The sequence below is a fragment of the Scomber scombrus genome, chromosome 1, assembly GCF_963691925.1.
Source record: "Scomber scombrus chromosome 1, fScoSco1.1, whole genome shotgun sequence".
NCBI lineage: Eukaryota > Metazoa > Chordata > Actinopteri > Scombriformes > Scombridae > Scomber > Scomber scombrus.
The window spans coordinates 33,588,470-33,615,969 of record NC_084970.1 but is presented as its reverse complement, the minus strand read 5'-3'; the positions used below and the strand labels follow the sequence as shown (position 1 = coordinate 33,615,969).

At 39.1% G+C, this 27,500-nt stretch overlaps 3 protein-coding genes and 1 pseudogene across 4 annotated transcripts in view; all 4 read left to right on the top strand.

Annotated features, from left to right (window-relative positions):
* LOC133979560 (caldesmon, smooth muscle-like) overlaps positions 1-8,603 on the top strand; it is a 35,485-nt gene extending 26,882 nt beyond the window's left edge. For both annotated transcript variants that reach the window (XM_062418112.1, XM_062418103.1), the window contains one exon: positions 8,322-8,603. In XM_062418112.1, the coding sequence (XP_062274096.1) occupies positions 8,322-8,347 (26 nt within the window). In that variant the 3' untranslated portion in view covers positions 8,348-8,603. The remainder of the gene's footprint in view (positions 1-8,321) is intronic.
* Positions 1-20,260, top strand: part of prc1b (protein regulator of cytokinesis 1b) — a 291,205-nt gene extending 270,945 nt beyond the window's left edge. Inside the window, exon 15 of the mRNA XM_062419752.1 lies at positions 20,248-20,260. The gene's annotated coding sequence lies outside the window, so the exon portion shown is untranslated. The remainder of the gene's footprint in view (positions 1-20,247) is intronic.
* LOC133982893 (V-type proton ATPase subunit d 1) overlaps positions 1-27,500 on the top strand; it is a 155,235-nt gene that overhangs the window by 59,291 nt on the left and 68,444 nt on the right. The gene's annotated exons all lie outside the window — the stretch shown is intronic.
* LOC133979002 (uncharacterized) lies at positions 167-2,434 on the top strand (annotated as a pseudogene).

Below are 27,500 nucleotides of genomic sequence, written 5' to 3'. Positions count from 1 at the left end.
CTTTCTGGAACAATAGATAACTTGTTGATGATGTTTTATCAATGACAACTGAAAATACTGTCAATTTTGTTCCAGTCTACCTTGATAGACTTTTTCAGCTGACAAATGAGCTTGAAATCCTTAATTTCACACAACACTGGTCATATGATGAAACAGGGATTGGATTATGGGAAGCACATGGGATGGGCAATGTATGATGTGATAGTAAAAAAGCAAATTATAATGTCAGTTTTTTAAACAATTGAAAATTTAATTTGACTTCCCATTACTGCAGAAGCAAATAGAAACCAGATTAAGAGTGTACAGCCAAGTTAGCGCACGAAACAAAGCACAGCAGTTCTTTGAGCTAAATGCTAACATCAGCTAACAAATGCTAACATGCTCACAATGACAGCGCTAATATGCTTGTTTAGCAGGTAGTATTATCTGGATTATCATCTTAGTGTAGCCAGTTAGTGTGCAGTCTAGTAAGCAATAAAGCCAAAGTGCAGTTGGGAATGGGAAAGTCATTAGTTTTACAGGTTTTTGGTCATAAACAAAAGCAGGGGAAAATTTCGAAATTTTTGATCTGTTGATGGCATTAGATGAAAAGTCAGAAGATTACGAAAGTCATCAGGATTTATCCTCAAGGGACCTTCAATGTTTGCAGCAAATTTCATGGCAATCCATCTAATAGTCGTCGAGACATTTCACTCTAAACCCAAAATGTGAATGTCATGGTGGCGTTAAAACGAAAGTTAAACGATCGCTAAGATCATTAGGATAGGTACTCTGAGAACTGTAAAGATTTGGGGAATTTGTGTAAAAGATTTCATTGCAATCCATCCAATAATAGTGACTGAAATACATCGGTCTGGACCAAAGAGACTGACACTGATCATCAACAAAACACCTATAAAATTAGTCTGATATCTGACTGCACAATCATATGCACTGACATCAAAATAAGTTCTTATAGCACCATTATAGTTTCCTATATTGCCCAGTCCCAGGATGCTCCAGCCTGTGTAGTTGTAGTTTCCTGCCCTGATCGAGAGCCTGGACATCCCTGCTACATTTCCATCCATACCTAACTTACAGAAACTGTTTAATCTCTCAGTACCATCACCATATCTATCCATATCCATCATCCTTTCTTTTCAAACTCCACCTGCCCTGTTGTTCCAGGAATGTAAAAGCCCTATATATTACATAGATTAAAAACAGCCTACCAGCGGTGAACACTAAGCCTTACTTTGTTTAGAAAAATAGAAAAAGAGAATGACAAAATAAAACAATCTTATTATCTTCCGTACATGCATTCAACACTAAATTGCAGTTGAGCTGCAGTGTCCCTTTCTTTCCTTGCCTCATCTTTTTTCTTTTTTTTTTAATCAAATCACATACTTGTCATTTGATTTTATGAAAAGTGCAAAGATGCCACCCTTGTATTACAGCTATATTCACATTTTTTACCTCTAAAAGTTACCACCAAGTAACACTAACCTACAAATCTTAAATAACTATGATGAACATATCAGGCAGATCAGTATCTACGTATGGTATAATGTTAAATTTTCTATCAGCAACTGAGTGAAACTTTGTACACTCTTTGCAGTATAAATTAGTCAAATAGTTGTCAAATTGAATGAATTGATTGTACACTAATCAAGGACACTTTAATCCCTTTTTCCCTCGAAAACAATCTATCTCCTAAATTATTTATTTCTTTTTTGAAGAACCAAATCCTCTAGCTGTTCTATTAAAGTCCTTCTTTTCGTCTTCCTGAGATTTACGTTTCATCAGCCCCCTTTCAAACACTGCTGCTATTTTTGTGAGTGGTTTTCCTGCCGCCTCTTTAAGCTTTCTGGCGTCAAATCGGGGGCTGTAAAGTAAAACTGGCAGGCGATTGACAAAAGAAGGAACTTCTGCCTGATTGTCTTTTGAGACCTTTTTCTTGTCTGAATCATCCTTTATAGTGTTAATCTGTTGTATGATTTTCTCTTTGGTGGAGAACATTTGAAAGAGGAGGGCGTCCCACATCTTCAATGCCTTGGGATCGTTTTTATCATCAACAACCTCCGTATTATTACACTGATCTGCTGACGACTTATCATTGCTAACTTGATCTGTTTTTTCGCTGCTGCCACTTGAATCAACCTGAGATTTGGGCTCTGGCTCTGGAAACTTAGGTTCGTCCGGTTCAACGACCATGTGTTTCTTGAGCCGTGTCCATCCGCTGAGCCTACCCTTAAGGCCTTTCGGCTTCAGGGCTACTTTCTTTTCAGTGGATGAGGAAGATTTCTCTGCTGTAACAACCTTTATGTCAGCAGTTGAAGATGCAGTTGATGTCGCTGACTTCGTGGAGGGTTCGACTGCCGAGGCTTCCGTCTTCGTTGCAGGTGTAGTTTTGATCTTCAGAACATCCTTGTCTGTCAGTCCAGTTTTTTGCTGAGATGGCGGTGACATTCCTCTGTTTGGTGATGGAGCTTTGACTGAGACTGAGGCCTGAGGCAGAGAGGCAGGAGTGGCAGAATCAATCACAGCAGCTATGGATGGTTTCATGACAGTATCTGTTGCTGGCTTTGCAGGGGAAATGTTCTCTACTTGTAGCTCTGTCGAGGTCTGAACATTACTGGTGTGTGAGCTAATCTGTACTGGATCAGGAGTTTTTACAACTGATGGTTTTGTTTCTAAAGTGGCAGAGGAAGGTCTTGTTTCTACTTGCTTAGTAGGAGGTTGTGCTTTAGGAGTAGGTTCACTGGTTAGAACAGGATCAGTAGAAAGGATGGGAGTGCTAGTTTTAGTGCTCAGTGAGGGGATTTTTCTTTCTGGACTGGCATGTGTGTTTGTTTTTATGGGTTGAGTTTGTGAATGTACTATAACGTCAGCACTGTTAGTCAAGACTGAAATGTCCTTAGTTATGAGTTGTTTTAATTCTGGTTTTGAAATACTGTCTGAGATTGACTTAGTAGAGGGCTGAGGGCTAGCAGGTGTGTTAGGAGTCTGTGTACGGTCTTTAATTATGACTGCAGAGGGTTTGGTTTCTATGGTATGGTTAAAAGGGACAGGTGTCCTAGAGGTCTGGGGAAGGGTTGGAGTATAGGATCGCATAGGGGAATAACACACTCTTCGTTCTAGTAGAGGGGATGCTCTGGTTGCAGCCCAAGGTCTGGTTAAGTGTCTGGTTTCTGTTGGAGGGCTAAGTGGGGCTTTAACATATCTGATGGCTTCAGCAGGGGGGTGAATATTTGTAGCAGGGTAGTTATTTGAATCAGTGTGTGAGAGGCTTTGAGTATTTGCAGTATGAACGTTGGTTTCTATAGATTTCGTTGTTTCAGTGACAGTTTGCTTTATCTGTTTCACTCCAGCCTGAGAGGTCACTAAATTCACAGAAGTTTGAACATTATCTCCAGACAAAGTGCTTTGACATGCAGTGGACTGCTGTTCTACACTGATACTAGATGTGTTTGCCGTAACATAGCCAGAAGATGATTGAATTCTAGTCTCAGTCAGTGATGTTACAGAATTTATAGTATTTGTGTGGGTATTTGCTGTAGATGTTTTATCTATAATTGACTGGATGATAGGGGATTGTTCTTTTCGAGTGGTCTTAGCAGTAATTTGGGGTTCAGATGTCTCAGGGTCGACCTGTTTAATGCCTGCTTTTGAGTTTTTTGTTTGAGTTGTTTGGGCGACGGAGCCAGAAACCACATTTGCATCGATAGTTGGCTTTGTTGCCGATCGAGTGTCAGGTCTCCGTGATCTCAGCTGAGGACTTTTTGGAATTACACGCCTGAAAATAGGGCTAGATGGCACCTGTGCAGTATTAAATGATGGTTTATCGCTCATTGTTAAGTCTGTCATCATTGGTGGAACAGCTTCCGTGTAAAGCTTGTTTTTGCTTTCATTGGCAAGAATACTATGACCATTGCTGCCCAAATTTGATTTATTTGACTGTGAAGTTTCTTTAACTGCTCTGCCATGTTGAATGGCCTCTACATCTCCTGGTTTTCCAGGTGAAATTATGTTTGTGGAAGACTTGCTGACAATAAGTGATCCTGCAGATGGTTTGTTGGATAGTTTGTTTTCACTACTAGGTATGCTCTGTACGGTGTTTCCATTTAAAAGATTAGAAGCACTTTTCATTTCAATAACACATTTAGTTTGATCGTTTTCTGCTATAACAGGTGTGATGGGAAGATTTTCTGATGGTATTTTCCCAGTCAATGAACCTACTTGTCCAGTGGTGGGCTGTGGCTGTACTTCTTTGTTTACTGTTGAAATGCTTACTCTGTAAGTGTCAGTACTATTGTAAGCGGGGAGCTTGGTTTCTATGTTTGATTGGCTCGGCAGTATTTCATCTTTAACAGGGATGTTTACAGCATTTTTAGTTGCCCATGAAGCCCTGGCTATAGTTCTGCTGTTATTATTGTAGAAACTTACTCCATGAACAACTTTATCTTGGAAACCGGCTCCTATGTTGCTGTTTGGAAATACATTGTCACTAGTTTTGTTCGGCTTTTGGGGTTCTATCGCTGGTTGTTTGACTATCTCTAACCTTGATGAGTCAGTCTCTAGAGGGAATTTAATGTCTGAAATGTTGGGTGATTTGTTTGCAATAGTGGACTGGTCAGGGAGTTTGGTTTCTGCTGTAGTTTTACCAATTAAGAAAGTATTTACAGAAGGTAGATTTGGTAAAATTGAAGCTAGGGGAGATTTTCGAAGGATTTTATTTTCTACTATTTCACTGTGTCTGTAAATTGAAGTTTCTGCACTCAGCTGTTGCATGACTTTGCTGCCTTTCTCAACTGCTGACACTGTGCAGGTATTGGACTTTGCAGAACATATAGTTGCTGTGACAGGCTCATGTGGCAACATGGATCCTGTGGTGGTGATAATTGGGTTTTTAGAGAATTTATTTGAGAATTGGGGCTCAGCATTTTTTTGGTCAATGATATGTTCCTTATTAGCAGCCATGAAAGGCAAAACATACCCCATGTTTGTCTTATTGGGTAGAACAACCTCACTGCTTGCTTTGATATGCTGGTTAAACTCTTCCTTTTGTTTGTGTAAAACAGTTTCAGTAGCCAATGTACTGTGCAGTGGTGTTTCTGCAACCAGTTTGGTGGATTGCTCTATTCCTAAAATGATCGCACCATTTTGCACTGGTTCTAACTCTGTGGCAGGAGATTGTACAAGTAGGTTTTTATTGTCAACTAGATCTTCAACAGGCTTGGCAGGGAGTTGAACATTGTGACCATTGGTTATTGGTGGACTGACTCGACTGGCAGTTTGGTAAGATTGGATCGGAGTTATCTCCATTTTTCCTGACTCTTGTTTTGTGACATTGGATTTTACTTTACAGTTTATACTATTTTGAGAAATTGCAGATGTTTTCTGAAGTTTGTCACCATTTTCTATGATATCTATGACTTTTGCAATATGCTGTGTTTCTGCATTTGAATCTACTTTCACTAATGGTGAGGATGTGCTAGACAGACCACTGCTATTGATCAGACATGGAGTTGTATTTAGAGCTGCCTCTATAGGAAACAGTGCCGCACTCTGTGTGGGTACCTCACCTGATTTAGGTATTGGTATTGGAGCCTCAGAGTAAGTAGTAGAGGCTTTTGATGTAGATACGTCACTTGTGGCCAAGCCAAGGGGAAGCTCAGGTTTTATTGGGTCCACACTAGATGTTTTAAGTGATTGTATTCCAATACTGTGAGTTTCAGACCGACTTTCCTCAAACACACCTTTGCTATGTGTGACCATTTGTTCTGCTGGAAGCTCTGAATCCTTTGGGAGTGTCAGAGGTTGTGAAATGTGAGCAGCAGAAACCTCCATTGAAGAGGGAAGGTCTTGATGTCCATTGAGTTGTTTTGTTGCATCAGACTTTGAGACATCTACAGGTACATCTAGCTGTGTTTTGTTTGAAGAAGTTTCATTAGCCCTGCGGAGTACAGGGCTGTGATGTGATGCTATACTCCTAATCCCACCATAGGCAGCATACTCAGCTGGAGTAAGCCCATAATATGTTGATCGTGATTTGGACTTTGAAGTTTTTAATGACATTTGATTCTCCAATAGTGACGTCAAAGACTTACGTGCTTCGACCACAGGTGGACGATAGGTGGATGACAGCCTTGGGCTTGATGGTGCTTGTGAAATCACTTTTGTAGGGTTAAGATTTGAAGTCTTTGGTACAGGAGAAAGAAATGATGGAACCCTTGGCAAATGCGAAGCCTTACTGTGTGAAACTTGGTCTGTTGTTAGATTTGGAGTGACAGGTTCTATTATTGTTGGTTTGGCGACAGCCGAGTCGGGTTCCGTAATGCTTGATGCTAAATTCTCTCTTGCAGACAGCTCAGTATTAGCAAAACTTAAATTAACTGTGCTCCTACGAATATTTTGAATCTCTGTCTCTTTGTAGTTGCTAGCTTGTTTGATGGAGGTATTGTGATTAGCATCAGTCCTCTTCACTTCTTCTTTGGCAGCAAGGGGTTTAGTTGTATTACCAGTTTGAGTCACTGGTTTGTTTCTTGAAGCCTCATTGGGCATAACAGAAGCTTGTAAATCTTGAAAGCAGTTGAAAGCAGGACTTGCGGCAAATAAAAGCGGGTTAGGTTTGGATATTTCAAAGACAGGGGTGGATATTCTTGAAGGCGTGCAAGAAGGAGTCTTAGGCCTTCCACACTGGGCTTTGGACACAGATAGTTCTTGATTAGTTTTCACCGCTGGCAAAGTACTTTTCTCATGGTTTACAGACTGGCAAGTTGGGTTTGTATCTGTGAGGTCCTGGATGGAGGGAGGTTTAGAGATCTCATAAAAAGTAGCCTTTGACGTATAAATCCTGCTCTGTGCGGCATCAGGCTTTCTCTCTTTTACTGCTTCAACAAGTGATATTTTTGAGGCTGTTATATCAGGGGCCATCTGACTTGGAACAAAGTTGCCATTAGTGATAGGTCTGGCAGGCCAAGATGATGATGTCTGGCTGTCCTTTGAATTGGCGTTTGTCTCCCTCTGGCTGGGAATAGAAGGTTGTGTCTGGGTGTTTGAAACTGATAGCAGCACGGGTACAGGAGGTAAGTCTGCAACTTGAGAAGGTGCCGGGACTGGGCCACAGTTGGGGGCGGCTGGGGATAGAGTCAGGCTATGAGTTGATATTTTAGGGCTGGACTGTGTCACAGTGACTGGAGGGACTGTTGTGACTGACCCATAGGAATTTGGTGTCATGGTTACATTGAAAGCAGAAGGAGGAGTTGGTGCTGGGACCTGCTCAGGTGGTGATGAGGGTGGTGAGGCTGAAGGTGGCATCATGAAAGGGGTCGGGTCGTCAAATAAAAACGAGGAGCACTCGTACTCGTACAGTGGAGCCACCTGCTCGTCAGGAGTTGTTATCTGATCTGTGTAGTTCTGAGAGGGAAAGCTGCCAGTTTGTCCATAGGGGCTAGTCCGAGGATGAGGGAATGCTGATGCAGAGGGATCGTATAGGGAGCCAAATGGGAAACTGGACACTGAAGAGTCTGTGACATAGACTGAATCCGGTGTCTTTGGTGGGCTGGACTGGTCACTGAGCTCGAGGTCTGTGCTCGCTTCATTGACAGGCGACAAACAGGAGCGAAAGGGGATGGGCGTCTGAGAGAGGCTGCCTTTTCTCTTGGCTCTCTTCTTCTTGAGTTTCTGAAGCCTTGCATTGTCTTTGCCTGGTTTTGGCAGTAAGGGCGGAGGATACTGCTGGGAAAAGTCAGGCTCCAGCCCGTTACTGTAGCTGACTTCCATCAGCATATCGAATTCCTGCAATACAGATGATACGCATCAGTTGATTTATCTTCAGCCAAAAACAGACTTCAAAACTGACTAAAAAAATGAAATCACTCATCAAAAGAGACCTGTCATATCTGAGCAATAACAAAACAAAGCTAACATTATATGAGGCCAATACAAGAAGTTTATTAGTTTCCTAAAAAGAAAAAATCAAAGGTAAAAATCCAACTGAATGTCTCATTAAAAGGTTACACATCACCTTGTTAAAGACCTTGGTGATAAAACTGTTTTGGCGTTTGCATTTCTGGCTTAGGAACTAAATTATTTTGACTTCAGAGCAGGAATTTGATGAGATGCCGCTCGCATGCTGTGATGTTCTCAATTGCTGAGCAGCTGGAAATGTTCAAAAGTTTTGTTGCGAAACAAAGTTGGGCTAGAAAGTAGATATTTAATGCCTGCAAGCGGGCCAAGTATTCACTAAGTATGCCTTTTTAAATTTTATAACAGGTATAATAGTTTATTTTTTGAGATGACATGCAAAATGCTGATAAAAGCTATGTTTTTCTTTTCAGATGAACAGTTCCACGAGGATTTGTAAAATACAAGCTGGACGTTTGGAAAGGAAGGAAATTTATGATAAAGCACAACTTTTAGCCACTAACACTTCATCATTCTCTGTATTTCAACCATTAAGTTACAAATGTCTCTGTCATTCCTTGTCTTAATTTTTACAAAATCTAGCGACACAAAAAGTGAATCTTTTCTCTGTTTACTCATTTTATCCTGTGAATAATATGTTTTTCGGTAGCAGTTTAACTTTGAATACAATGAAATAAAAAATAATTTTAAAAGGATTCCTGGTGTTCAATCCTGCAACTGTCATGAACTTTTGTTCTTTGCCTCCATTGTTTTTTTTACTGTGTAGGTGAGCCCATCATCTTCCACTGTGTTCCCACTTTAGTGTGTTCAGCTGCTTACTGACTGTACTGATTTAACTGGTGCTAATGGCTCTGAGAAAAGTCTACAGCTGGCTTTAGCAAACTATGATCTCTCGTGACAACGGGCTCATTAGCAGGTTTCAAAACTCTTAATTGGATCCTGAAGATGCTGCATGGCTACAAGAAGCGTCACCCTTGGAAATAGAAAGGCATGTAAAGCTGTTGCTCATGGCGAGGCTTCTTTGAAATGATGACATACTGCTTATGAAAATAGTCTCTCAAGGAGACTGTCGGATTTAAAAATGACCTCTGAAGGAAACTTAAGTAAACTTAAACGTAAGTTGATTGAAGGGTGACCAGGTTCAGACACGAAGGAGGGGTGGCAGCATTTAGTTAATGTTCATTTCCACAGTAACTTAAAATATGAGCAGCAGTAAATTGGGTCTAAATCCTTTGGTCATTGACAAAGCAAACAAAAGGAAGGAGGTCAAAGGTCACAAGAATAATTAACTGACAATAAACGTAGCATACATTCCTTTGTACCCAGGATTATATTAGATAGCGATGTGTTTAGAAGGCGAGAGGAGAAAATGGAGCTGCAGATTGAATAAGAGCTTGAGCCACACACAGTATGAAAGCTTACATGATCATTTATAATATAATTAATATTCAATTATGATCACATGTTTAGTAGTTAACTGGTTTTGTTTACTATCTAATGTCCTTGGTTGTCTGGAGTGTGAGCTGAATTGTTTCCTTTATGCCTGAATATTGGAGTATGTTTGGGTGACACTAGAAAAGGTCCACGGTCTAATTTTAGTCCGAGGGAAATAAGAGCAAACATTCTGACACCGCACACCTGCTGCCTGCTGTCCTGCACTCACAGGAACGGCCTCAGTCTGCTGGAAATCAATCCGAGGCCCAAATCCTCTCAGAGCTGCTCCGACAGTGAGCTTAGCCTCATGTTTCGGAGCAATGGTTCTCTTAAAAGTTTATTAATGTCATGTTCAAGACAGTTTGGTCCGCGTTAAGCAAAGAGAATTACACTTAATGGGGTATTGATGAAAGTTTCTGAATTTCTGACTTGAAGATGGAAAGAATTGAAGTAGCATAATAGAAATGCTTTTGTCTGTCTTGATATTTAAGTACTACAAGATGTTTGCTTAGTTTTGAGCAAACATGAATCCCTGTTGGCAAAGTGACTCGTACAGTCACTGTGACCAGGGGGCCAGCTGACACATGAGAAGCCCCCCCTTTTATGGCGGTGGGGTTGGATATCTGGGACGTTTCCATTGGAGCAGCTCAAAAGAGGAAAGTATAAGATTAGCTTGCAATAAAACTGTGTCATGACCTCAACCAATCTAGATTTAAAGATCTCAATTTAACAAAATGGAGGCAGAACTCTTTAATAATCATCAGGTTTCTAGATGATGAATCTGGGGGGAGCTTACCTGAAGGTGGAAACAGGTGCTGCTAGTGTTTTGCTGGGAAAGCTGCAGAGAAAACAAAAGTTCAGTGTAAGGAGGGAGATGCAGAGACAATTAATTAGTGTACCATTTATAATTAAGTGGATGAACCAGCCAAAAAAGGGGGTGAAAGTATAATGACTATGCTGGGGTTCAGGTTTTATTAATTGCTGACTCACACTTACATAACCCTAACCTTTATCAATCATAGCTCACATTTGTGCAGAAACACAACATGATAAACATTGCATTGCAAGCTGCTCATCTCATGGATATAATCCCTGATATGCATCATGCGTTTAAGATTTCAGATCGTGCACGTGCCACTATCAAATCCTATGCAGCATTTGCAGGTTAGCACCTGGCCGGCTGGTTGGGAACATGCTGCAGTACCACCAGCTTGTCAATCAACAGACACTGAGTTTGACTGGTTTACCTTCGGCGAGCGGCTGTTGGGACAAACTGCTCTCTGCTTGTTAATCCCAGCTCAGAGTGCCACAGGGCCGTCTCATCCTGAAGTGAACTGAAGCCTTAGGGAAAGAGCCACAGCGCCTGTGGCCACTCCAAAAATAAAACTGTTGCCTTCAGTGTGTGTTGCAATGGCAGATGGGGGTTTCCAGGCCACCTGAAATGGTTGATGTGGAGCCCCTACAGGCCACCAGCAGCCACCTCTACCTGCGGGAAGGTGGCCACCTTTGTCAGCAGCAGCTCAGAGGCAAGACATCCACTATGTAAACAGACAAATGGGCCCTTCATACCAAACATCTAGCACACATGGATTGATTACTGTCTTTCAACCTTAAACTTGGTGTTTACTATAATCTTAAATCATGCATGGTATCACATGTTTAGTTTAGAGAGAAGAAACACAAAATGAGACTGTTTGGGGTTGTCAGAAACTTTGATAAATCTCACTTCAAATCAGGTGTGTATTTGAGCAAATTTCTGTTTCTGGTACAGATGCAGTTAAAACACAGTCCTGTAAATATGATCTTTTTTTGCATTTGTGTGACTATATTATGAGCTTCCTGTTTCCTAAAAGGATGTATGACAAGCCTTTTGAAGGCATAAACAATTGTCCCATTAGACTGTGTTTCAGTCCAGTAAGATGCTGCAGAGGTATAGTGACTATATCAAAACCACAACTAATTATTAAATCAGGTCAAATACATTTTTATTTATATACATAGCCCATTATCACAAATATCACTTTTTCAATATGTTTAAATTTTCAATCTGTACATCATCATCTATCCTATCTATCCTGTCCAACAGACATGCAGCAGATGTTGTATGCACAGAACAAACCAAGACAGCAAAATTACAGACACAATCATAGATTAACTAAAATTGTTCTATGTGCAATTATGCAACATTTTAATCCCACAATATCATACAACACTTTATGATGTTCAGAAAGCGTGCAGTTGTAATGTGACCTCAGTTATATCTGCTCGTAACTGCTGCTATTAACGAGTGTATCCATGCAGCGTCTGAACAGTGTCACTTTACCTCATAAAACTTAACTTCCTCTTATGGAGTTTATTTTTGTGGTGGCTGGGTGAGGAAGTGGTCCTGGAAGTAAATGATCACTGCTTTGAAATGCTGGTGGGACAGTGGAGCTAATCAGTGCCCTCTAGTAGGAGGCTGGGGCAACACTTGTCAGCTACCATGTGCATATACATAAAAGTGCTGCATAGTTTTGTACATTTTGTCATTTATATTGAATAAAAATGCATTTTATATCACTTAAATACTGACAGGTTAGCTAGTTGTTACTAGACCAGGTGGTATCTCGGCTAATAAATGAACACCAGACAAATCTGAAGGTTTATTTATTTATTTTGTATTGTTCTCTAGCACTTATTAAGGGGCTCCTGCTTAAATATACATCTTTATGAGTTGTAATGCTCCTTTTTTTTATCAAGTTAATAAATATTCATGGTTTAGGTTTATTGACAACACTCAAAAATGCAACAAATCAGACTTTTTCAGAGATATATAACGATAAAGTCTTGGACCTATTTCCATCCCTGGTATTTCCACACAGCCCATCAAACATTTAATGGTTTACATATAACGTATCTTTAAAGCTGTACTAACAAATGTTGGCCACTAAAATGCTCAAACGAGCTGACAGAGAAACAGCCAACAACCCTGTCACCAGCTCACAGGATATGAAGTGTTAGCAATTAGCTAAACAATTAGCAACATTAACATTCATTAGGAGGCGTTTCCAACCACATGATGAAATGTTTTCTCATTATTCACTCTCCTTTTAGCTCTGCTTTGGCCATAGTGTGACTATGGCTGGATTAACCTCTTATGGGGCCCTCGGGTTTAAATGTGTTCTTGTGCTCCTACTGACCCCGATTATACATGGTTGTACTCTACAGCTGAAATGATTAGATTATTCATTGATTGGCAGAAAATTAATTGGCAACAACTATGATGACTGATTAATACACTGTTGCCCATAAAGTTGGAATAATTTCTTTTTCAGACACCATCCTCAGTTTATTCCTATTTACATTTTTCATAGTGATATGTTTGGAAGAGATTGATTAATACAGTTTTGAATGAATCACATTGTCACAATCATTTCATGGAAAGAGGTATAAAAAATATTTTATTCCAACTTTATGCGCGACAGTGTAGTTTAAGTCATTTTAAATGCAACAGTGTAAACATACATTTCCTGGTAGCAGCTTCTCAGATGTGAATACTTGCTGATATTCCCAGTTGATAGTCAACATGTGTGGATTTTTGATTGTTGGTCAGGGAATAATGATCTTTACATTTTCTACAGTTAAACACAACTTAATAAGAAACCGAGCTCAAAATAAACTTTAAAATAATTAAGGTCTTAAAGCTAGATTTTGAGAGGATGGAGGTCCTGTTATATTTAAATTGTACTTCAGTGGTGCAAATTTGTGACTTTCAATGAATAAATTATATAAATCCAAATGAAATGGAATAAACCTGGGACTTTGGGGGCTTTGGGGGCTTTTGGGGCTCCAGCTTTGAGTTTGTAACAGTTTTAGAAGCTGCACACAAATGGTGACGTCTTGCTGAAAGGCCTCAGATCAGATATCACTTTATGGGTGTGTCTCTCTGGAGTATTGACGTATTTTGCCATTTTCATTTGAGGGACTTGTTGGAGTTGGCAGTGGTGGCTGAAAGGTTAGAGAAGTGAACTTGTGACTGGAGCAACGTTTGCCCCCCACCCTCATTACCACCACCACTGAGATGCCCTTGACCCCCAGCTGCCCCAGTGGAGCTGCTCAGTGACCCAGCAGATCAAGTCTGTGGTTGTACTGGGCGGCTCCCAGGTGTGAATGTGTATGTGTAGCTGTGTGAATGTGATTAATGATGTGAAGAGAAACACCCCTGAATAAGCAAAGGTCAAGTAAATGAGTGTTGTTGGCAGAATTTGGCACAAATTGGCACCATGGTTTTGTTTGATGATGCCCAATAATTGTGATTCTTTTATTGAATCACAATTTTAAGGTTAATATCTTACACTGCATTGTAACATTAATTGCCCTGTTTTAATCGGTTGCATTCTGTTTTGGTGTAATTTTATTTCCAATTTAAGACTTTTTATTTTTTGCAGTTTGTTGCTTTTATATCTTATCTTGATGCATGTTATGTTTTATGCACTGAATTGCCTCATTCCAGAAATGTGCTGTACAAATAAATTAGCCTTGTCTTGCCTTAAGTACTTTTCAATGTTGTAACTGTTGTAAAATATAGAATGGTATTTATTTGCTAAAAAATACAGATTTATACATACTTTACACAATGTTACCACACACACACACACACACACACACACACACACACACACACACACACACACACACACACACACACACACATACACACACACACACAATAAAATCACCCTTTTACAGTCTGTTTGCAGATCCTTCGCTCTTCTCCGCTGAAGTGAAGTAAAATGTGCCTGCAGTGGAGCTCACTGGCTAAAGTAGTTTTGCACAAGTCTTAAACTGACACCTGACTCTGGCATAATCCCACTATTAAGACCAAACGAGACTGAACCCGATTTGCACTGCTAGAGTCTAGACCCATATACAGTACCAGCATTTTCTCATTCAAATGAATGGGAAGGTGTGTCCAAACTTTTGACTGGTGCTGTGTGTGAAAACTGCTCCAGAAACCCCAGAACACACAAACCACTATCAGTCAGAGTACTCTGTATATGTTATACCTTTATAGATGTATGATAGAGCAAGAATGATTGTTTTTGTGTCTAGCTGTTTGGCTCCATCATCAAAGCAAGTTATCACTAGTTTGAATAGATCTCATTAAATATTATGTTTTTGTCTATTTCTATTGATCCAAAAGTCATATTAAAATAAAGTTTGGTTGCAACGACTCTGTTTTTGTTCAGGTCTATTATTATTCTATTATTCTACTGCTCTACTGACTGAGTGTCTGACTGATTGACTGACTGACTGTTTGATGAAGTGGCTGGCGCACACACACACACACACACACACACACACACACACACACACACACACACACACACTTTCGCTCCATTGTCTGGATGCCAAGCCGGTGTGTAACCCCCCCCTTCTCAGCCTTCTATCACCGTAAATTTAGCAACAGAAGCTTCTCAGCTGCTCCTTTCCAAAACCTGAGCCCTCCTCTTCCATCCGCAGTATTTCATCCATCTCCTTCTCCAGGGTCATCACTCTTCTCCCCCGCCTCCTCCTCCTCCTCCTCCTCCTCTTCTCCCCACCTTTTTCACACACAAACATACATACTACACACACACACACTCACACACACATACACACCTCTCTCTCATCCCACAGCCAATAAGGGCCTGATGAGCTCAAGTCTCACTATAACACAAGGACTTATTCTCTGAGCACAGCCTTCAGATTCTTTCAGAAGTTCATCTTCATCGTTGAAGGAGCTTCTCTTCCTCTCTGAGGTAAGATGACGGACCTGAAATCACTCCTCAGCACAATAACAGACAAATTGTTTCTCTTTTTAAAACTCTTTTTGAGGATTTAGTTGGGTTTTTTTCCCTCTTTTTTGTTTTTTTGTTTTCATCTGTGTGCATCAGGTGTTATAAAAGACAAAACACATATCAGTGGGTTTTCTCCCCGATGCTGCAGCCTGTAATCTCAGGAGGGACGTTTGAAATATGTGTGTAGACGTGTTGTGCTGCGGCCGAACATGTCAAACATGTGTAGTTTATGTTTGGAATGGTTAACAGTCAGTCAAGAGCCGGAGTCCAGTTTCCTCTGCAGATTTTGATTAACAGGTTCATAAAAATGTCAGTTTGTGTATATAACTCGGAAGCTTTTCAATTAAAATGACTTGTGAAATGTTTTATGGACTCTTTAAGGACATATATCATCATTTGAAAAGATGGAGTGAAAGTTAGGAGGAAGTTAACAAAGGCATAGCAGATATATATTAGATAGTATGTGATAGTAAATTGTGGTAGATAGATAGTATATGTCAAATGATTTATCAATTTAAGTGACTTTATGTGATGTTGATGCTCAGCTCAGACTGTCCAAACCCAAAGAAAGCTGCAAATTTCAGGGTGAAATGGAAATTCTGCTCTTAAATGTAGTTTTTAATCTTGTTCCTTCCTCTTTAATTTAGTTTCTAACAGTATATATAAGTTGATAAGTTGATTTATGTATTTTTGAGGCAATTTTTCAGTTTACACAAATCCCTCAAAATCTTCACTCCCATTCATTTCCAAATAGACACACAAAACACACACCTCCTGCTTTAGTACTGAACACGGCGGCTGCACTGCATATAAACCATCTCTTGCCATATGAACGTAGTTTTGGGCTTACGGTGCTACTGGCTCACAGATCACAAATCACAGCTACAAATTGTACTTACCTGCAGTCTTTTGCATCATTCTTTGATCCTTAACTCACACAGATTGTTCTTGTCAGGTATTTATTATTGTTTCCATGGTTGAAAGTTGGCTCCTCTTCTCCTTTGCTCCCTGTATATCATCTCTGTCTTTCACATGTTAACGTTATTTATAAGTATGTTGGCATTTGTCTGTCAACATCTGTACATTACTCCCATGCACGCTCACAGATTTAGCATCATGTTTTGAATTTTGGAGATGTTTCTGTTCTACCTGCAGCCTCTCCTGCACAGTAACTGCAACCGTTTTTCATCTAAATCTTATGAATATATACAAATGACAAAATATTGACTAAAAACATGTTTCTCCTGTAACCTCGTCAGTATGTTGAACTTTAAACTGATACACTCATAAAGTCCCCATGTTTGACTCAACTCCAGGCTGACATTTTAGAGATATGAGATTTTGAGATAGTGATAGCATTTCAATCTAAATCGAGGATGCTTTTTTTTTTTTTCACCTGCGTCATCAGACGTTCGATTTCAGCACCGAGTTTTAGTTTCAGAAAGACTCAGAAACACCTCTTAGCATTCAGTGTTCTCATGCTGAATAAATGAAGTGACCGTCCACTAAATATACTGAGTGCTGAAGTGTTGGTATGCACTGAGTGATGCACAGAGGTGAGACTGCTGTCAGTCGATCAAAGAGCTCGTTTGTTGGAGGTTGATGCCGATTGGCTGACGGGGTGCAGGGGATCCTCCCGCTGGACCGAGCCGAGGGATTAAAGCAGCTATTTGGACACCGTTCCTCAGCTGATGGGTAGAAATATGATCTAGAACTAATCCTCTCAGTCCTCTGCAGCTGTGCCCACCACAAAGTGTGAAGGAGTCATCCAAAGACACTTTATATATAAATATATATTTATATATATATATATGTATACATATCAAATATGATGAATGTAGAGTAGTGAGTGGAAATCCTCCCACACTGGCTGGCTCCAATAGGGCTGCTCCTCGCCCTCCTGTACTTAATTGGCAATGATGTTGAGACTTTTGCTGAGCTTCAACATAAACTGAAGGAACATTTTCACACTTGGGTTGATTAGAGGGGCTTTTTCCATATTTATATGAAACTTTTATGATCTGTGAAAACTGTTGTCGAATCCAGGAAAGCAATCATAGTTTCATCAGTTAAATGACTTGAGCTTCGGTGGGCCAGGGACATACAGTATATGATGAATGGTGTAACTGTTTCAGGATGACACATTAAAGGATCAGTTCGCACAAATTACAGAGAAACATATGTTCTTACTTAGTCCTAATCTAAATCTAATCTTGCTGATAGTTTTTGTTATATTTGGAAAAATTACCGTTGGATGATTCACTCGCAGCCAAAGCACAAGACTACAGGGTTGAGGTTGTGCTGAAGGCGCCTTTATAGTGTGCAACAACAATGATTATATAAGTTTATTACATATTACCCTGATGCCAATGATAAATCTGTGTCAGACTGTGTGTCAGTTTGAGGTTGTCAGATTGTGCGCTGATTGTTTGGTGAATCATAGCGCTATGATGGAAATTTAAAAAGTATATGATAGCAGAGATGAATAAGTGTTCTTTCCCTAATCTTTATCAAATCAAAACCACATCAAGTTTGTTGTGATTTGACGATACATCTCTGCACAACGCAGAATGAGAGAGCATTTTTCTGGGATCGCAATGTATAATAAGTAACACGATATTCAAGTAAGATTAACATTTGTACAAGCCTGAGATGTGTTCAATGCAACTTGAAATAGTTAAAACAAAAGTAGAGTTAGCATGAAAGTTGTAAAACAGCATAAATAACAATTAAAAGTGCCCAATACATGTAAAATATTCAAATGAAGAGTCTTATATGCAGTTATGCTGCAGCTAGTCAGATTATCTGTCTGTTAGCCTGTGAGAGGAAGCTGTTTAACAGTCTCTCATACTTAGGAACCTCCTGCCTGTTGGCAGAGGATCAAAGAGTTTGTGAATAGGGTGTGAGGGGTCCCCGATAATGTTCAGTGCCTTGTGAAGGCATCGTGTCTGGTGGAGGTCCTGAATAGATGATAGGGAGACACCAATGATCCGCTCCCCCGACAACACCCTGCAGGGCTTTAGTGTCACTGTTATTGCAGCTGGAGCACCAAGTGTGGATGCAGTATGTCAGCACACTCTCAACTGTGCCTCTGCAGAATGTTGTGAGAATGTTTGCGGGGAGCGTTGCTTGTTTTAGTTTGGTAAGAAAGTGTAGTGTCTCCTGTTTGACAGACCTGGTGGTGTTCATCGACCAGGTGGATCTGTCCGAGATCTGCACTACAAGGAGTTCGATGTTCTCCACTTTCTACACTGATGCTGAGGGATGTGTACTTAGACTTCACCTTCCGAGGTTGACCATCACCTCCTCAGTTTGGTTGATACTGATTACTAGATTATTGTCAATAACTCAGCCAACTTAATAGAAAAAAACCACACTTACAAAATGATACACTGGCCAGTATCATCACCTAATGTCATATTCTCATTGGTTGGTTTGTAGATGTTTGTGGTAGCAGCAGTGACGTTGAATTTTGCCTGTTTTTGGTCACCAAAAATCCAAATCGGTCATCAATTTTTGATTGATGACAAAAGATTTGACCATGTTTCTCTCACATTTGTAAACTTTTGTCCCTTACAGCCCAAAATCACAATGTAAGGGGGCCTTTCTGGCAGGTTTACTGAGATTTGAGGACAGACACACACACAGAGAATTGACTGTAGCTGTGAGGACATGTTCAGGACAGACAATAAGACCTGCTGCTTTACTTTCATTAAGCTAATGAAACATTTGGCCGTCCAGCATTTAATATCCTCAAAACAACTTAAACAGACTGAAGATTGTGAGTACGGTTTGGTTTCAGCCTCAGTGACCACTGCTATAGCACAGATACCAGTCAGAGGACGGTGTATCATTGCAAATTGGAATAAACAGCACAAATAAATCAATGCACAGTGAGCCAGAAACAGAAACTAAGAAGAACATTGCTGAATGATTTCTTGCATTTGCACAAAGTGTATTCTTTAGATTCACTTTGCCATTAGAGGTACATGCAACACAATGGCACCAACCTGCTTCTGGAGTCGCAGTTGACCTCCTTCCACAATTTTTGATGTACTCAGACTTGTACCTTTGACTTTTTTGCATCGGGTTTTGTATTGATGACTAAACCAGGACAGGTTAATGTTCCTGAAAGTCTTGAAGTGACAGATTGTTGCCTAAAAATATACAGATGCTGTGATTAGATCAGATGATGAAGATTGTATTACATCTTTGCACTTTGAGTTGCCCTGTTGCTGAAATGTGCTATACAAATACATTTGCCTTGCCTTACATTAAAGTAGATGTGTATTTCAGTGTGTGCAATCAAATTGATATTCTGGGGAATCATTTCAAGTGTTGTTCAAGTCAAGAATAATTCAATTCAAGAAAATGTATAGAGACCAAATATTTGGACGATACAGTATGAACAAAATGCATAATGTCAATGTTTAGTCTTAAGTCTCTGCAAATTGTATGTTATATTTCGTGTTAAAGTTTGTGTTTGAAATCGACTGAAAAAAATGTAAATATAAATACTATTAAATAAAATTGATCCATAGACTTTACTGCCAGAAACCACCTCAAACAACTTCTCTGTCTTCTAAGTAAACTGTAGCAGGAACATTTCTGTGTTTCTGCAGCAGGCAAATGTCTCTGTGCGGATCAAACTTTTAACCTTTTCATATCGACACAATCTCTCTGCTGCTATTTCAACCTTGCCGTCTCATCCGGCTCTTTGTCTTTCCCCCTCAGGTGCGAAGTCTGCTGTCACCATGTCTGACACTGAGGAAGTGTAAGTCAATCCCACACTGTCAATAACAACACACGCAGCTGTCTGATGTGGTGTGATGAGTTTTAACTTCAATAAAAGAAACTGTCAGCAGGGATTTCATGTTTGATTGATTACTGAATGTCTTGTTTTTTATTTTTCAGGTACGAGGGTAAGTGACAACAACAACAACTAAATATTCAAGCTATATGCTTTTATCCAAAAATTCTTATATATGATGCTTTAATATGTTTCTATTTGTATTTAAATATACTATTTTAGCTTCACCTCACACCTTACTGACTTTGAAAGGCTTTGAGTCCACAACAGACATGAATGTGACCTTTGACCTGACAAACTTAGCTCTACCTTTTCTTCACGTTGTGTCACCTCTGAGTGGTAATTTTAGTAAAGGCACTCAAGTAAACCACTCATCCTCTCAAAGCTGCCTATTCTTCCTATGATAATTATATTTTACTCTTAATACACTGGAAGTATGTTTGAAATGCACTGCTAATATATACATATTAATATTTTTGTACCCTATATTAAGTCCATAAAGTAAAAGTATGTCACCTACATATTTTTGCATGACTTGATTTTTTAATTTTTTTATTTAAATGTAATTATGAAATGACACCTTGCTATTTGTGTCTCTGTTGTCTCTCTCTCCACGCTTTCTTTCGAAACTGAAGATGAGGAAGGTAAAGACGACTGAATCGATTCCATATTTCAGACCTTTTTCTCCATTGCACTAATATATCAGCTTATGAGTTGCACCCCTAATTTAAAGTGTTTGACACTGACATCTGATTTCTACGCAGGCTATACACTAGCACAGATGTATATAGCCTCATATACTATGAGGCTATATACTGTACTAGCCTCATAGTATATGAGGCTAGTATGAGGCTAGTAATTTGGGTATCAGGGTTTGTTAATAAATGAAGCAAGAACAGTGTTTAAGAATTATTTGGTTATTGAATACATCTGCCTTGTTGCTTTATTTACCCTCAGTTACATTAAAAATAGCATTTATAGTTAACAGTGTCATTAAAAGCCTTTTTTATGGAGACGTTTTTTCTCGTCACTTACTCGTCCAAATAGTGATCTATTTAATGTTCTGTTCAAAAAGGAAGATGAGTAAGATGTTTTCTTTGTGGTTGGGTAGAAAGCTAACTAACACAGCTGTCAGTCAAACACTTCCTAAGTTAAGGGTGACTTTTACCGACTGAGTGATGTTTTTTTTTTTTTAGATCACATGGTTAAGAAGAAAATGTGACCGAGCTCCTACGCTCTATACATTGATTTTTCTTGTCATGTGACATGTTCACGTTATCATCTGTAAATGTCACATCAATGCAACTGTCATTGACCTTATTCACTCAACTGCAGTGTTATAAACAGCGGAGGTGGAAAACTACGTGGATAGTTCTCATTAAACTGGAGCCGCTAATCCAAAAAGAAAGAGACTTTGCTGATGATAGAATACATTTAGCCAGATGATAGCTATCTGTAATGAGCTGTATTGATATCAACCAGCTATATAGACTTTTCTATAATTAGCATTTCTGATAATAAGTTTTATGTGTAGGCTTTTGTTGTTACACGAGTCCTGCTGTCGTCCACACTTGAAGGATTAGAGAAATTACGTTACTAGTACCAATCCAACTTCCCTTAAAGTGATACCGATACCAACTGAGTACTTCATTCGATACTCATCACACATTTAGGACTCTGTCTTTTATCCGGTGTAACAGGCGTGTAGTGTAAACACACTTTAGAGCGTTTACGTGGCATCTTGGCTGCTGAACTGCTAAGCGCTCTGACTCAATTTCACCACGACTTCACCACCACAGACGGGTTGTAGCTGCTGTGGCAGTGGACCAATCACATGTTGCGTTACATCGAAGAATGCTTGTGTTAATTGGCTGTGAGCAAGTCCGTACAAATAGTCATATTTTCTATCTCTGGGTGCAAAAAGGATCGATTGCAGGTATCGTTTGATGGGAGACATTTCGATACAACTTGGTATCGATTTATTTCAGTCAATAGCTTAAAGGTATCGAGTACCGATGCCCAGCCCTAGTGCTCGGAGTAAAAATACTATAGTAATATTTATTATTAATTAATACTTCAGTCGAGCATTTTTGTTGGCGAACAAATTCAATATCTGTAAATACATGTTAGTTTCCATGGCTGCAAGTATATAAACTCAAAATATACATGTTCTTTTTAATTCACAATGTAAAGTTTCGTCAGTAATAGTCGACATAAATGGATCAAATTAATGTTTACCTAACAAAGTTTACCTATCTGAATATATATGGCTGCTCTAGGCTTCCATACTCTGCATTCATTAGGACCATTGCTTTAAACGGTGTCTGAACAGAGTCAGAACAAACCTAGCTGCTCTTCAGGTAGCTCCATCTCCACTGCTGTTTGAATAAGGTCACATGACTCTCTCTCATCATCACCTGTTTCTCTCTCTCTGTTCTCCAGCAGTGCTGTACATCGCTCACCCATCCATCCTCTGTGTAACTAAAGTAATCTCTCACTTTTGGTTTCTAATGGCTCTGTCATGTCTGTGGTCTTCATTAACGGCCTTCTCCGACACCCTCCCTCTACCCGGCGGTTTGGTGCATGCTGCGTGCCCGTAGCCCAGGAGGAGCTAGTAGAAGTAGAAGTAGCCCCTGAGGCGGAGGCCCAGGTAGAAGCAGAGCCAGAGCCAGAACCAGAACCAGAACCAGAGCCAGAGGAGGTGGTTCATGATGAGGAAGGTACGTGGCATGGGCAGTCTGTTCACCCTTCTCCTGCAGGACATTCATCACTCTGTAGGATAGTCAGTCAGTCCTGTCGACACCAACACGCTGCAAAACGTATCCAGCTTGACAAGTCAAAGCATTGAGTCTAAAATGACCATTAAGCCCATTTGAGGCTTTGCTCATCTTTTACATTTTATCTTCCTCCAAGTGCATTTGCTACACAATTGTAATTTCTATATTAAAACTCAATTCTTTCTATTTCAATACTAAATGTCATAGAAAATAAAAAACATTGTATTTTGCAATGTTGCACTCCTGATTTCTTAATTTTCTACTTGAAAATATGTGTTATAGGCAATGCTTTCTTTATTAAACTCCACCTCAGAATAACCAAAGAAAGGATTCCTCTCACAGTCTGTGGAAAGATAGTTTAAATACATTTTAAATCCCTGCCATGTCATCAATCTGTGGCACAAATTTGACTGTTTGATGCATAAAAATCCCACATTTTTTAACTTTATGTCAGTAATTCATGTTGAAAGAATGATGTTAATGAAACTTCTAACATCTAAGGTTTGATTCCTGTCTGTTGCATTATATTGCAGCTGGTTTTGGACTCCTGAACAATCAATTTTCTATTACACTAATCTACTGAAATTTGCCAATACAGAATTGTTTTACTTAAGATTTTGATGGTCCAGTTTGACTGGAAAGCTGCTGAAATTACAATATTTACAGATATGCTTTATGTCAGACTGTATTTAGGGTTACAAGAATTTAACTAGTAACATTATTGGAACCATGTAGTGGATATAAGCAGTGTTTGGACTAAATATGACCAAATATCACCTTGTAAATGCATTTCATATTGGTGCAACCAAGAGATGGCATCCACTCAACAAAAGGTAGTGGTGTTTTTCCCTGATCTCATCAGCTGACAGATTTGTTGTTTGGCTATAAATGAGGCGTGAAGCCGCTCATCAATTTCCCATTTTGCATATTATTTTTAATGCATAAGCATCAATTGCTTCTTTATCTCTGAGATCTGTTGGTTTCAAAGTGATATATAACTCTGAGGGGAACGGAGGAAATGAGCAGAAACTCTAATCTACATAAAACATACTTTTGAAAATCTTTTAAAATGTTGATGCAGGAACAAAAATCTGCCAGTTGGCCACGAAAGCCAGTCAAGATAAAGTGATTGTCAAGTCTCTGCACCACACTTTACTCTAGAGTGCTGCTTTCCCACTCTATAGGCAGATTTTTATTCCAGTTGTTTCTACATTAAGACTCAATGCGAGGCTCACTGTCTTGTGAAGTTTGATATTTTTGCGGTTCACTAGTCTTAGGTACCCTTTAGCCCTTTCCACTGGAGTTACTTCCTCTTCATAACTGCCCAGTATGACAACAGCAAGCTTCAGGATTCATTCAAGCAGGAACAGATTCTTTTTATTTTTAGATTTTTAGATAAACGAGCACAAGAACATAAAAACCCCCACATGTCTAGTAGCTGTTCATCTGATTTAGAAGCATAGCTTTGCTGCTAATATCTACTGTAAATTACATTAAAAGATAGGTTTGTAATTTTTTCAAATCTGTCAAAAAACAACAATCAGGTGCGCAAATGAACACTGAAAGAGTTTTCTCACATTTACAGTCTTTTTAGCATCAAATTTTATGTGTTTCCCTGTTGAGCTGTGGTGGAAGTATAGTAACAAAAAGAGAAGGGATCTTCTAATAGTCAAAAAAACCTATAGTTTTAATGTTCGTTTGGGCACCTGACTGTTGCTTGAAAAATTGTGAACCCCTCCTTTAACCCTGTAGCTATCGCAGTGTATCAGAAAAAGCATATTTTACCCCTTTTATTTCAAAGTCAAGAAGCTTCACAGTCATGTTAAACTAAAGTCAGAAGTGAGGTTTAAAAGATACAGCTGTATCACAGGTCACTGCATCAATCTGAAAGGTTATAAAACACACAGCAACAGTATTTATAATGCTTCAAAACACCCATTTTTTAAAATCTATGTTAGCACACATACCAGCTGCATCAACATCTGGATGTGCCACTAGCCTACTCTCACCAACGTTTCAGAAAAGCATTGGTTACATCATTTATATTTGGCTTCCTGGATCAGTGAAGCACGTCAAGCCTAGTGCACTTTAGTATGGTTCTGGTGCCTTTTTAGGGTTTGTTTGGGCTCCTGGAAGAACCGCCATGAACCCTTTGTTTTATAGAGCGCAGCAAACATTTGAGCTTTGCTTTATAAAAATGTCCGTAGTTATCACATCGGCATCAGTGTTAGCTTACACATATTCAAAGCAGAACATTTTGTCCTGTTTCCAGCATTACTGCACAATGTCACATGTGTGTTATGAATATGTTATGTGCATATAAATGTTGAAAGGGAGAAGAAGAAGAAAAAAAAGAGTTGCCTTTACATGAATCTACTGGGTTGCCTCATCCAAAGCCTTAAAATTCTTCTTTCCTGTGTCTCATTTTGTTGTTAATGACTATTGACACTGTTTGCCTTTTTTTTTGGCAAACCGATCTTTGAGGCTGTAACAGAATGGATGATGGGTAATTATTACCAGTCATGTAAAAGCCATTTCTTTGCCTCCCTTCACTCCATCTTCAGCATCTTTCTTTCTGTGTGTAGATGAAGAGTGACACTGGCAAACTGCTCTAAAGCATTTACAGTGGGGTGTTGTGATGCAAAGTAATCATCCTGTCTATTCAAGTACACCAATGAAAAATGTTTGTTTTGTTTCAAATGTATTTTTATGATCAGTGTAAACAGGTTAGGTTTCACACAGATGGAGCCACTGTAGAAGTCCCAGGCTTTAATGTACGCTGACTGAACTAATGCTTTGATTTCCCTGCTTCAGCACTGTCAGATTGGGAAAAAAAAGTCAAGTTTTGATACATTTCATGAAGGAAAAGTTTCTAACAATTGCTGACAAATTAATGACAGAAAAAGTCCAAAACAACCCAAAAATACTGGTCTAGTTAGTTCACATTAAGCAGAAGCAAGACCAAAAATAAAGCCATTGGAATCTGCTTTTATCACCACATCTAATACTACAGTTCACAAGGTTTAGTCATTGATTTTGCATAACTCAAAATGCATAGTTTATCTGTGCAATGCTAACACTGATTCATATTAGTGTTTTGTGATCGGTCACACCGACAAAGTTAACGTTACAGAGCGTCTATATTCTCCAGAACAAAGTCAGGGAAAAGGCACATAGCTATAAAAAGATTAATCTCATGAATTGGTGTTTAAAATTATTTTATTCTCAGTTTGTCATTCTATTGATTTATCTAAAAGACCAATATATGAGATGATTCTTTTTGCTGTTTTCTTTAACAATAGAGTGTGCTCTACTTTTGAATGACAATATCCATCCATCCATTTTCCAAACCACTTATCCTGACTGACAGTATAATACATTTGTTTTGTTTTTTAAGGCAGAGCACCTGGCTTTATTTTAGTGCCAGAAAAACACAGATCTTTCTTTTTGTAAATCACTGTCTCCAGTGTCAAAGTCAGTCAATTTGTTGGCTGAATCATCTATTGGAGATTTTACAGATGTTTAACAAGGAGTCGCTACTTCCATCTTTGACTGGACGGTAATTACTCTCAACAGTCACAACCCCAAAAGTGCAGCTGTCAGAAAATAGTGATCTAACAGTGTAAAATTATTCTTGGATTGATCAACCACAGATCTTGAACCTGATAGATTACAGTATGAAAGTAGTGCTCTGTATAGGAGAACAGAGCAACACAAATAAAACCACTGTTTCTGCACAGTGCTGCATTCAATATGAAGAAATGACTTAATGAAATGATTAAAGCCAATAAATATGATCCATCAAAATGAGCTCCATAATCTGAAGGCTTTTACATTTTCACATGAGCATCCTTATTAATATGGAGTCAGGAGGAACATGCAGCGTCCTCTCAATATAAAACATTGCAGTGTTAATGCAGGATCAATGCATGACATGGGACTTATGCAGTGGCTGCCATTGCCCACAGAGTAAATACAGAGTAAGGATATATAAACACCCCAGTTTAGTAAATGTGCTTCATAAGCTGTGCATCAGAAAGAGGACAGGAACAGGCTGCCAGCATTAAGTCCAATCACTAATGATTTCTGTTCTGCCCTCGCTTTGGACGCTTGCTGCACGCAGATGCCTATGAAGAGGAAGGTATGTTGATCTGGGTTCATTTGTGTTCTTCTGTTTGGAGCTTTTATCTGTTTATCTGTGTCGGTCAGGGAGTCTTTCACACATGAACAATTCAAACTGTTTGCATGTTTGCTTGTTTCTCAATTCCTTGAGAGGAGAAAGGGAAGAATTTAAGGGGACATATCATGCTGTCTATGATTTTTAATAGTTTTTATATTGTTATAATGTTGGATTTTAAACGTTACATGTTAAACTTGAGTTGAACTTATATATAAGAGGCCACATTCAGATCAAAAGTCAGTGATTCAGCTTGCTCTGAACACTGCCTGACATCAAATTGATAGCATGTGCTCACAAACGGCCATCCGTTCCACAGCCTTTGTTGCTAAGATTGTTCACATTGTCCGAACTTGTGTAGATGTATTTTAGAAGTTTATATTTCAAGTTAAGAACAAGAAAAAGAAGTGAAATCCTTCTTCTTTTATTCTTAAACTGGCAGAAGTTTGCTGTAAAGCTGCAATAATTAGTTGATTAATTGATTCGTTGATTGATAGATAATGAATCACCAACTAAATTGATAACCCATTTATCATTTTGAGTATTTTTTAAAGAAAAAAACAAAATTCAAAATT